Source organism: Maylandia zebra, linkage group LG8, assembly GCF_041146795.1.
Source record: "Maylandia zebra isolate NMK-2024a linkage group LG8, Mzebra_GT3a, whole genome shotgun sequence".
Taxonomy (NCBI): Eukaryota; Metazoa; Chordata; class Actinopteri; order Cichliformes; family Cichlidae; genus Maylandia; species Maylandia zebra.
The window spans coordinates 5256515-5269235 of NC_135174.1; the positions used below are offsets into that span (position 1 = coordinate 5256515).

The following is a 12721-nucleotide window of genomic DNA, read 5'->3' on the forward strand; positions in this document are numbered from 1 at the left end:
CATCCATCCATCCATCCATTCGCTTCCGCTTATCCTTTCCAGGGTTGCGGGGGGCGCTGGAGCCTATCCCAGCTGTCATGGGGCGAGAGGCGGGGTACACCCTGGACAGGTCGCCAGTCCGTCGCAGGGCCAACACACAGGGACAGACAACCATTCGCTCTCACATTCACTTGCACATTCACACCTAGTGGCAATTTGGATTATCCAATTAACCTATCCCCACAAGTATTCTGGGATATCTGGGATAATTACTGAGTATATGATGAAGATAAAATCGAAAATATCACAAGTTTGTTATATGACAGAATCATAATATGACCAAGAGGAATGTTTGGTTGGTAGGAAGATTTTCATTAATGGTGAAAATTAAAATATCTTATATCATACTACCTTCTGACTACCCTAACCACTTTCTGAACACAAGAGGTGTTGAGTCGTCATTTTCAGTGATCTAAGCTGCAGACAATATATATATTTTTTAAACAATCTTGTTAATGTTTTATGACGTCCGACGCATTTTCTAAAATAAAGGAACACATAATCAGAGTTCGTAAATGTGGAAATAACTGCCCTGACACCAACAGCGTTTGCAGTCGCACACGTTTTTATTTGCTCTGTGTTTTTCACTGGTCAACTTTTCAGCTGCCCTGCTTGTAGCACACACACCTCCCACCTCATGTCCCAGCACATCTTTTACTGGGGATCCATGACAAGATGATGGAGCTCAGGTGTGTGTCAGCCTCCCCTGCAACCACACCCTGAACCCGCTGCTCCACCCCTCCCCTGCAGCCGAGCCACTAACCACACGCCAAAGTAAACAAAAGTGAATGTAAACATGTCTTCTAGGGCAATAAGAAACCTTCATAGAGCACCTTTAATCTCTCATACAACTCAGTGGGTGAAAACAGTTGCATAGTGCAAACCCTAACCCTGTTGCTTTGGAGGAGTTTATCAGTTTTGGGAAATTAACAGTGTTGCAACGGGTTAAGGTATCCATCATTACCCATAAAGTCCTCTAAAAATGACCAAAATAAACCTTGTCTCTGCTTGGCTGTGATTTCCAATCTATGTTATAAATGAAAGGAGTGGATTTGGAGAGATATTAGGCATGAGGGCATTTATGAGGCCAAAAAAAGAAAAGCAGTTTACTTGCATTATGGAAAATGTAAACTCTAGTTTTTATGGAGCTTAGCTATTAATAGACATTAGCCCAGGTATGTATGTATATCAGTATCATACACTTAACAGCATACCTGGCTGAGCTCCACCAGATGTTCCTTTTCCTTCTGCAGCTTCTGCACCACCTCGTCCCTCTGAAAAAGCTGCTCTGACAGCGTCCTTACCTCACTGTGTGACAGCTATGAAAACAGACACAGGTTGTAACTTAATAGCAATTTTTAACATCTGCCACTTTGTACATCAGATAATATTTTATTCATTCAAAAAATGACCAAGCTAAACTATCTATACATAGATTTTGTTCTTATCTAACTCGGCTAAAACCCCTCCATCTGTAGCTACCGCTGTTTGCTTGGGCATGTAACCATGATTGCTTGTGAATACAGCAGTTTGAGTCTGTAGCCTGTGACTGCAGCCACACCATCAAACAATTGTCTCCTATCATGACAGAAACAGATGTCACGATCCCTCTTTCTAGTAGACATCAAAGCTTTCTCTTCTCTTAGAGAGAAAGGTGAGAGTTAAAAATGTGCAAAACAAGGCGAGGCAGCAGACTGCGGTACGTGGACACTAACATGTTTTTCAACAAATTTCAGAGTGAACAGGTGAGTCAAAACTTTCTTCTCACATCTTGTCCAGCTAAAAGATTATTGTGGCATCAGAGGAGGTCTCATCATTTTCTTTTTCAAAGCTTTGCGCCATCAAACCAGTCTGGTCTTGTTCTCTTCTCTGAGCCCCCTGACATTTCCCTCTTACTGTATCTTTGCCACACGGGAGGCCACTCAGCAAAAAAAAATCATCATATAACTAGAGGATCAAGTTTATAACATCATGGAGCAGATCAAATTCTTCAGAGTAAATTTCCAACTCAGCACTGCTTTGCTACCCAGAGAAATCTTAATTCACTGTCACGCACAGTGTTGTGAGCGCAACACATTTTTGCAGCATTCCTGAACAAAGATAGGATCCTAATCCTTTAATACACCTCAGTGAAATAGATAAAAGGGTTTGGGGGGGCAGGGGCTGTAACGGAGGTGTCAGAACAGCCCTTTCTTGTTAGTTTCTGCACAGAGAAGACCGTGCTTCTGCAAAGCGTGGAAAAACAAAAAAAACTAAAAGAGTGCAAGCACTCTTGGTGGGAAGATGTTTTACCTGAGATCTGGATAGAAACAGGTAATACTGTGACAAACTACAATATGATCAACATTTCATAACCGTTCAGAGTCAGGGATTGAACAGATGTCTGAATCCCTCTAAAACAGATAATAATGGATGAAAAAATGTTCACTGAAAACAGAACCTATGCGCATTGTTTGGGTTTCAGTTCCATTTTTTATGCTTTCTGGTTTTTATTTTTCAGACTGGTTCTTCAGTACTGGTGCTCAATGTTCCACCAGTCAACACTATGCTACTTAATGCTAATTACTTCAAACAAATTACATTCAGATTTAATATTTTGGAAAAGTGATGGTCCTTGTATTTGAAAAGAAGGCGACTGCACTTTTTAGAGTCCAAGAAGCTTCTTCAGTTCTTAAAACCAGACTTTTCCAGCTCCTGAGACTACCATGACCTGGACAACTGAGATCCTACACAGACAGACATATGGCCCTAGTGCAGGGGTGGGCAATCTCAGTCCACGAGGGCCGGTGTCCCTGCAGGTTTTAGATGTGTCCTCGAACCAACACAGCTGATTTAAATGGCTAAATTAGAAGTTCTGAAGTTCTCCAGAGGCCTGGTAACGAACTCATCATGTGATTCAGGTGTGTTGACCCAGGGTGAGATCTAAAACCTGCAGGGACACCGGCCCTCGTGGACTGAGATTGCCCACCCCTGCCCTAGTGTTACTTTTTGAAACTATAACCTTGTCATGGTTTGAAGTTATACCATGCTTTATTTAGTAATCAGTGACTTTGTGCATTTCTGGCAATATTATTTCCTCACTTTGTTACTTTTATGATTGGCTAACCTGTCTAACTTAGTCAGCCTGTTACCATATTAAGTGTACCACCAGCCATCCACCTCCCACTTGCCAAAATCCACTGGCTTCAGTGCTTCTTGCAGTCTGTTAGTTTTCTTGCCTGGCTACTGCTTGTTTTAAATTAAAGAGCTGGATGACAACTGTACCTTCATCTGCCAATCTGTCGTCTTCCTAAATGCTCCTTCCATATTACAAATCAGTCCTTCTCTTTCTGCGCAAAAATCCTTGTTCCAGAGATTATCATATCACGAAGATCCAAAAATGCCCTACCTGTTTATCCTCTTCAGCTACAGTCAGAGCGCTCTCCAGCTCTTCCAGGTCTCGTCTGAGGCTGCTGCACTCGGCCTCCAGCCTGTCTCTGTGAAGGGCCAGCTGGACTGAGCAGACCTCCTCCTCCTCCAGCTGCTGCTCCAGCTCACGCCTTGCCTTCTCCAGTTGGGCACAGCGATGCTCAGATACCTGGGCACTCTCCTGCTCCTGGGGGTTAAGAGTTAAATCACTTACTTTTCAACTGAATGAATCTGTAGATCTGTATTATGGAGATTATTGCATTGGCTGGATTTCATTTTGTGCCAGATATGCTACGAATAATAATTTTTGTCCAGTTTTACTGTTTTTTGCACAGTCCTCAGACCTTGTACCAACTTCTAATCTAGTTGTAAAAGATCTTTTATGCAGCAACATAATAGTTTTGTCAAACTCAGTGTCGCTGGAGTTTAAAGAAGGGCAAGATAAGGTAAGAAAAAGCTGACACTGTTAGTAAAAGGCTAAGGATAAACATGTAATATAAAGGGATTTGCTGAATTAAAGAAGCTGAAGCAAACCTCAAGACGTTCATGCAAAGATAATCTTACCACAGGATGAAATTTATCCTCTTTCACAAAGAACCGTCTCTCTGTCAGTGTGCACTTGCCTTAATATAGTCCTGCTAAGAAGTAACATGGTCACGTGTATTACCAACCAGATAAGCAAGTTCTACCAAACACCAGATCATTTAATCAGTTGCCATCCATAACAGTAGTGAAAGGGCCATATTATGAGAGCTTTGCTTTTGTTACAGTTACTTTCTTATAGGCCAGTCATCATGGGCAAGGCATTTAGAAATGAGCAAATAGCATACCCAGATATCTGGGCATTTGTGAAATGATCAAGCAACCACATTTCCATCTGCATTTATTTCCATAAAAGTACTTGGTTGGAGGACTTTCCGTGCTTTTTTTTAAGTTCCTCGCACAAGTTTCTGTGCAAAGCTGTTTGCACCTTTAACCCTTTTACCTCGTCACTACTAAACAGGTATTACCAGGTATGAATGGAATACAAGCCTATTTAACACAAAGGGTATGTGCAAACAAATTTGCACATACATTTTTCTATAGTGAGATATGCAATACACAGAACTGCAGGAAGGAGGTTGTTCAGTCAACCAGTAATTAATATACAATAGCTTGTCCTACCTGTACTTATAATTCTGTAAAAATCTTTTGATACAGTGGGTTTCATAATGCACTGGCATTTTCTACATTAGAAATTTATGTAGCAGTCTCTTAAATTGACATTATCCCTTAAGTTAATAGATCATGAGTGTGATTCCATTGTCTTTTAATGGACTGTAATTAAGATGTAATTATAAAAGGGAGCTTAATATCAATGGCCTTCTTTAAGCTAAAACCAGTAAAAACAAAACAAAACATTGGCATTGTACAAACATCCATCAGATACTGTTGTGCTGGAGACTGAATTCTTAAACCAAAAGAAACTGTTTTGCGATACATTGTAAACTATAAAAGTATATATAAATTCCCCTCTTGCCCCTGCGGGCCATCAATCTTTCAAGCTCAGGTCCTCTACCAGAGGCCTGGGAGCTTGAGGGTCCTGTGCTGTATCTTAGCTGTTCCTAGGATTGTGTTCTTCTGGATAGAGATCTTGGATGTTGTTCCTGGGATCTGCTAAAGCTACTCACCTAGCTTGGGAGTCACTGCACCTAGGGCTCCGATTCCTGCCCCGGGTTTCTCTATCCAGTAAGGGTCCTAAGCTAGAACCCCTATACTAAATCAAGCCTACCCGGATTAACAAGGTCCATGTCGGGTGTTGAGGAACCAGGACACCCTGATGAGAAGTGGGCTACTGGAACAAGACGGCATCGATACTGTCCTTCATAGCTGGTTCCTCACAGGCTACATCCTTCAACCTGTTATTATCAGTTATCTACCCGTTTAAATTTTAATCTTCGCTATCCATTTTTCTGTTGCTTTTAGCTAACTAGGGTAGGCCCAGCTAGAATCCCCATGATAAAACACACATCCTTGTCTTACAATGATGTATTTTAATATATATATTAGGGGTGCAACGATATTCGTATCGATATTGAACCGTTCGATACAGTGCTTTCGGTTCAGTACGCATATGTATCGAACAATACAAAATTTGTAATTTATTTTATCAACTTTCCTTCTGACGATGCTGTCTGTGTTGAGCGCTCAGTGAATCTGCGTTCGACTACTCCGCCTAGGCTGCACTGTCGAGCGCAGATCCACTGAGCGCTCAACACAGACAGCATCATCAGAAGGAAGAGCGCAGGGCAAGCTAGCGAGACAGAAGTTAAGCTCTCCTTGCAACATGGCAAATTGAACCTCCCACCCTCATTCAGATCTGGTGTTTGGAATTATTTTGGTTTTCATGTGACGTATGACCCTGAAGGTAAGCGCGTCATGGACTAAAGTAAAACAGTATGTTGGATGTGCCACGCAATGCTTAATGCTTAATTACATGGGTGGGAACTAGTGTGTTAGCGCAGTTAGCTCGTTAACGTGTTGGCCGTCTAGCCCCACGCACGGGGCGATCAGGGGTAGCTCGTTAACGGAGATTTGCTGTGTTGTGGCGTTAAGGTCATTTCAACGAGATTAACCTGAAAGCACTAGTGGGAACACAACGAATATGACTGCACATTTACATCATCCTAGTGCAAAGACAAGTGGAAGCAGACAAAAACAACAAGCATGCATGCTACAAACTTTACCCGAGTCATTTGGACAGCCGTTAGCACATGATTCTCCTTATGGGGACCTGATATGTTTAATATGCTGCTGAGAATATAGCCCAAGATGAGTGATTCCTCAATCAGATACAGGGCTCGCAAAATCGCTAGCCCGACGTCCTGGGGCTAGCGATTTTTCCAGTCGGGCTACCAAAATCTATCTCTTCCCTGCCCGTTGGGCTATTGTAGGAAGGAAAAATATATGTCAATACTTTTGCATTCTTTCGGAAATGTAGCTGGGTAATTATGTCATTGGCATGGGTGAGCCACTGTCAATATGTGACATATTGAAATCGCGTTTGAATTTGCGCTTGTTTTTTGCTTTCACTTTGCAATCACGCGAACTGTGTATAGAGAGCGACAGCACTGATTGGTGAGTGATGATAATTTGTGCACCAATTCCTCTGACATCGTCTTATTAATCGTTAGCTTACTATGCAAACATGACAAGTGAAATCTCCCGCAGCAAGCTTAAACATATGAGAGGTTGATCGCGCAGAGAATTGCTGAGCGTTATGTGAGTGCCTGTGTAAAAGCAGCAGGATATATATTTTAGTTCTGCTGAGCCAAATAAGACAGGTCAGGGTGAAGAAGTGACAGCCAAAGAAAAGCTTACCACAAAACGGAAAAGTTATGATAAAAATCAGACTATAAGGTAAAAAGAAAGTGCAGCTTTATGGTTTCATGGACAAAATAATTTCTGTGGCTGGATATGATGAGCTAAATAACCAGGGGTGCACATAAGTGGTCCACAGGTGCGCATTCGCTGTCAAAATAAAAAACAGGCACAAGGGTTAGGGTTAAATTTAAAAACTGTACTTTTGAGTTAAAATATATATTTATAATTTTAATAAATGAGAAATTAAAAAGGCATGAACATTTTTTTTTGTATCGAAAAAATATCGAACCGTGACACCAAAGAATCGAACCGAACCGTGAATTTTGTGTATCGTTGCACATATATATATATATTAGGGGTGCAACGATACACAAAATTCACGATTCGGTTCGATTCTTTGGTGTCACGGTTCGATATTTTTTCGATACAAAAAAAAAATGTTCATGCCTTTTTAATTTCTCATTTATTAAAATTATAAATATATATTTTAACTCAAAAGTACAGTTTTTAAATTTAATGTTGCTGAAACAACAAAGTAATAAAAAAATAAATATATCTGATCGAGGAATCACTCATCTTTGGAAAAGAGAGTTTATTACAGAGAAATGGCTCTTACCAAAATAAAAGCTATACTATCCGCTTCTTCTGGGCTATATTCTCAGCAGCATATTAAACATATCAGGTCCCCATAAGGAGAATCATGTGCTAACGGCTGTCTAAATGACTCGGGTAAAGTTTGTAGCATGTGTGCTTGTTGTTTTTGTCTGCTTCCACTTGTCTTTGCACTAGGATGATGTCGGAGTAAATGTGCAGTCATATTCGTTGTGTTCCCACTAGTGTTGTCAGCGTTAATCTCGTTGAAATGACGTTAACGCCACAACACGGCAAGTTAACGAGCTACCGCCCCGTGCCTGGACGGCCAACACGTTAACGAGCTAACTGCGCTAACACACTAGTTCCCACCAATGTAATTGAGCATTGCGTGGCACATCCAACATACTGTTTTACTTTTGTCCATGACGCGCTTACCTTCAGGGTCATACGTCACATGAAAACCAAAATAGCTCCAAACGCCACATCTGAATGAGGGTGGGGGAGGTTCACTGAGCGCTCAACACAGACAGCATCGTCAGAAGGAAAGTTGATCAAATAAATTAAAAATTTGTATTGTTCGATACATATGCGTACCAAACCGAAGCACTGTATCAAACGGTTCAATATCCATACGAGTATCGTTGCACCCCTAATATATATATATATATATATATATATATATATATATATATATATATATATATATATATATATATATATATATATCGGGTCCTCTACCAGAGGCCTGGGAGCTTGAGGGTCCTGCGCAGTATCTTAGCTGTTCCCAGGACTGCGCTCTTCTGGACAGAGACCTCCGATGTTATTCCCGGGATCTGCTGGAGCCACTCGCCTAGCTTGGGAGTCACCGCACCTAGTGCTCCGAATATATATATATATATATATATATATATATATATATATATATATATATATATACAGTCCTGATCCCCAAGGACCCCAAGAAGGGACCGGTCCCCTCCAACTACCGACCAATAACCTGCCTCAGTACCACATGGAAGCTCCTGTCAGGTATCATATCGGCTAAGATGAACAGGCACATGGGTCAATACATGAGCGGGACACAGAGAGGAATTGGCAAGAATACCAGAGGCGCAAAACACCAGCTACTGGTAGACAGAACAGTCAGCCGAGACTGCAAGACCAGACTGACCAACCTGTGCACTGCCTGGATTGATTACAAGAAGGCCTATGACTCAATGCCCCACAGCTGGATACTGGAATGCCTAGAATTGTACAAGATCAATGGGACCCTAAGAGCCTTCATCAGGAACTCAATGGGGATGTGGCGCACAACACTAGAGGCCAACTCCAAGCCCATAGCACAAGTTGCCATCAAGTGCGGGATCTACCAAGGAGATGCTCTGTCCCCACTGCTGTTCTGCATAGGCCTGAACCCCCTCAGTGAGATCATTAACAAGACTGGCTACGGATACCGACTACGGAACGGAGCAGTTGTCAGCCACCTCCTGTACATGGATGACATCAAGCTGTATGCCAAGAGTGAACGAGACATCGATTCACTGATCCACACTACCAGGCTATACAGCAATGACATTGGAATGTCGTTCGGACTGGAGAAGTGTAGTCGGATGGTAACAAAGCGAGGGAAGGTAGTCAGAACTGAGGGGATTGAACTACCAGAAGGCAACATTGCAGACATAGAGGACAGTTACAAGTACCTGGGGATCCCGCAGGCAAATGGGAACCATGAAGAGGCCGCTAGAAAAGCTGCAACCACCAAGTACCTGCAGAGGGTCAGGCAAGTCCTGAGGAGTCAGCTAAATGGTAAGAACAAGATCCAGGCCATCAACACGTACGCCCTGCCCGTGATCAGGTACCCTGCTGGGGTAATAGGCTGGCCAAAGGAGGAGATAGAAGCCACTGACATAAAGACAAGAAAGCTCCTTACCATGCATGGAGGGTTTCATCCCAAGTCCAGCACCCTGAGGCTGTACGCTAAGCGGAAGGAAGGGGGCCGGGGACTGCTGAGTGTCAGCACCACAGTCCAGGATGAGACAACGAACATCCAAGAATACATTGGGAAGATGGCCCCAACTGACCGAGTGCTCAGTGAATACCTCAGGCAGCAGAAACCCAAGAAAGAGGAGGGAGACGAGGAACCATCATGGAAGGACAGGCCCCTGCACGGTATGTACCACCGGCAGATAGAGGAGGTGGCTGATATCCAGAAATCCTACCAGTGGCTGGACAAAGCTGGACTGAAAGACAGCACAGAGGCACTAATCATGGCAGCACAAGAACAAGCTCTGAGTACAAGATCCATAGAGGCTGGGGTCTATCACACCAGGCAAGACCCCCAGGTGCAGGCTGTGTAAAGATGCCCCAGAGACAATCCAGCACATAACAGCAGGGTGCAAGATGCTAGCAGGCAAGGCATACATGGAACGCCATAACCAAGTGGCCGGCATAGTGTACAGGATCATCTGTGCCGAGTATAACCTGGAAGTCCCGAGGTCAAAATGGGAGATGCCCCCAAGGGTGGTGGAGAATGACCGAGCTAAGATCCTGTGGGACTTCCAGATACAGATGGACAAAATGGTGGTGGCTAACCAACCGGACATAGTGGTGGTAGACAAACAGAAGAAGACGGCCGTAGTGATCGATGTAGCGGTTCCAAATGACAGCAATATCAGGAAGAAGGAACATGAGAAGCTGGAGAAATACCAAGGGCTCAGAGAAGAGCTCGAGAGGATGTGGAGGGTGAAGGTAACGGTGGTCCCCGTGGTAATCGGAGCACTAGGTGCGGTGACTCCCAAGCTAGGCGAGTGGCTCCAGCAGATCCCAGGAATAACATCGGAGATCTCTGTCCAGAAGAGCGCAGTCCTGGGAACAGCTAAGATACTGCGCAGGACCCTCAAGCTCCCAGGCCTCTGGTAGAGGACCCGAGCTTGAAGGATAAACCGCCTGCAGGGGCGTGCTGGGTGTTTATATATATATATAGATGTAAAATTCTGTAAAGAACAACATTTGATAAGTGTTATACCTTGTTTACCTTTGAAACGAAATAGTATTTAAAGCTTGTCCTGCTATGCTAGCTATAACTCAGCAGTGGCGTTTTAGCTAGCATTGCTATTAGAACTACTGCTAATATTTTTATACTATCTAAGCATTTCACAACGACTGTCACTTAAAAAAAACAAACAGTTTATACTTTTGATAACTTTAACTTCTACATGCTTTCTTGTCTATATTTACTGCGTTATTTAAGGTGCAAAAAAGCCCCAAAAATTCATTTATAAGAGCTGCTAATATCTCTTACCTTTTCTACCACTTCATACACAGTCTCAAAAGCCAACTACAGCCAAAAGCCAAAAACTACAAAATTGTCCTGGTAATTCACAACTGCTAGACTATAAGAGAACATATGCCACTATTACTTTTTTTTTTACTATTTATACTTAGTTTCAAATTCTTCACTTAGCTTAAACTCAAGTTTACCATATGTCACAGGAGGAGACACAGAGGTATAAGCAATAAAATAATTATTATAAGTAATAAGGAATATAATTAAATATACAAATAAAGAATAAAATGTCAGGCAACTGGCATTTTTAACATTTACCTGCCTTAGTTTGTGGTGTTTACTGGAGAACTTAAATATCTACAGAGTAACTTGTGTGCTTTTCCTGCTATGAAGACACCGGTTATCTTAAAAAACCAAAATTCTCCCAGCACAATATATAATCCAGAATTAGCCTAATATATGCTTTACTTTATTGTATGCTTTACCCACAGCTGCTATTCTGTGCTCCAGTGTGGTGCTATAGCTATCCCAATCCAGTTCCTCAGGTTCTGGTTCTGGTCCATTATCTGCGTGGTTCCCATTGGCTTCCTCTGAGTCATCAAAAATGGGGTGACGACACTGATTTCGTCTCCCAGACATCATCTCTGTGGTACTTCCTCTACCGTACACGCTTCCAACTTCACCTGCCGCAGCTTGCCCAACAGTATTTCCGTCCCACAGCTAGGCTTAACTGAGCCTTTTTCTCTTCCTTTGACTGGGTGTACAGCTGTTCTGGTTGTTACAGGTGGGTTTGAAGAGGAGTGACAGTAGTAATTCCCTCCCTGGTGTTGCTCTCGTCTATACTCACCCTACAGATCCCCTCCCTTACACATTTGCAGCTCTGCTCACCATTCTTTTCCTTCCTTAATCTATCAGCCCTGTCTTTCTTCTTTGTTTTTTTTTTATCTCGTTCTTCCACTCCCACTCAATCAGCCATTCATATGGGTGTGCTGGTATAAGCTGCTGGAATCCAAACATTCCTCTGTACTTGGACCTCTTTGAAATTGCCACTATTTGGTCCACTCTCAAGGCTGTTTCACCACAAAGGCTACCTCTGCTGCTTTATTCCCTTGCTGTAGTCCAGAAACAGGTGGTTCTCCCTAGTTTCTCGGGTGGGGATCCAAGGGTGTCCCACAGGGATGGTGGTTGGTGTAGGATGTCAGGTCCAAAGAAAAGCCTGTAAAGTTGTGCCTTTCTACCACAGAAACGCAGCCCTCAGCTGTACCCTCAAAGCCCAAGCAGAGAATAGAAAAAACAAGGGCAGTAAGTCAGAATGCCTTTTCTCCTCTCGGTTATAATTGACATAAATGTCATGTGTGCCCACGCCCACATGGTCCCCCACAATGCCACAGCATTCATCTTAGCAAGAACAAAGAGGCGTATTGTGCTTTACATTTAAGTGTTGATAGGGGGGGTTTCCTTTGTTTTTTTTAATGAAGTTACTGAGACCCCACAAAGACTTAACCAAGCATTTCCTTATTTGAGCTAACATCAATAATGGAGATGGTACTGTGATTAAGACAAGAACAAACTTGTCAGTGGAAACTGATTACCACAGGAATATGGTGGCTGTACTGAAGCATGATAGGAGTATCATTAATGTATATATGTTATTCTTTTGAGTGATACAAGTAAAGAACAGTATCTCACATATTTTTTGTTTTAAGTTATTTTTAGGAAAGTAAAAGCCTTGGTATGTAGCATGCTACCTGTACATAATGATGTATATTTATGTCACAAAACACAGCAGAAACTATAATGAGTAAATATGTAACATTAATTATATCTAACATATATATAATTGGAAGTATCAGGAAAAACAAAATCATGTGCTGTATATGACTTATCCCCCTCTAAACCACAGAATGTGCAGCTAAAATCACACACGACCTTCCTAACTTACAAAGAGTTAGAATAACACTGAATTTAAAGTCGTCCAACAGTGGACACAGATATATGAGGCAGGACAAGCCAATGCCATCATGAAAGATA

The 12721-nt window shown here is 42.4% G+C and overlaps 1 protein-coding gene across 3 annotated transcripts in view; it reads right to left on the reverse strand.

Annotated features, from left to right (window-relative positions):
• LOC101476587 (putative uncharacterized protein MYH16) overlaps nucleotides 1–12721 on the reverse strand; it is a 61283-nt gene that overhangs the window by 27849 nt on the left and 20713 nt on the right. For 2 of the 3 annotated variants that reach the window (XM_076887213.1, XM_014411690.3), the window contains exons 2-3: nucleotides 3428–3634; nucleotides 1254–1358 (exon numbers count right to left, since the gene is read on the reverse strand). In XM_076887213.1, coding sequence (XP_076743328.1) covers nucleotides 1254–1358; nucleotides 3428–3634 — 312 coding nt within the window. Of the gene's footprint in view, nucleotides 1–1253; nucleotides 1359–3427; nucleotides 3635–11179; nucleotides 11628–12721 lie in introns of those variants that run through there. The other variant, XM_004569669.6, reaches the window with a different exon arrangement.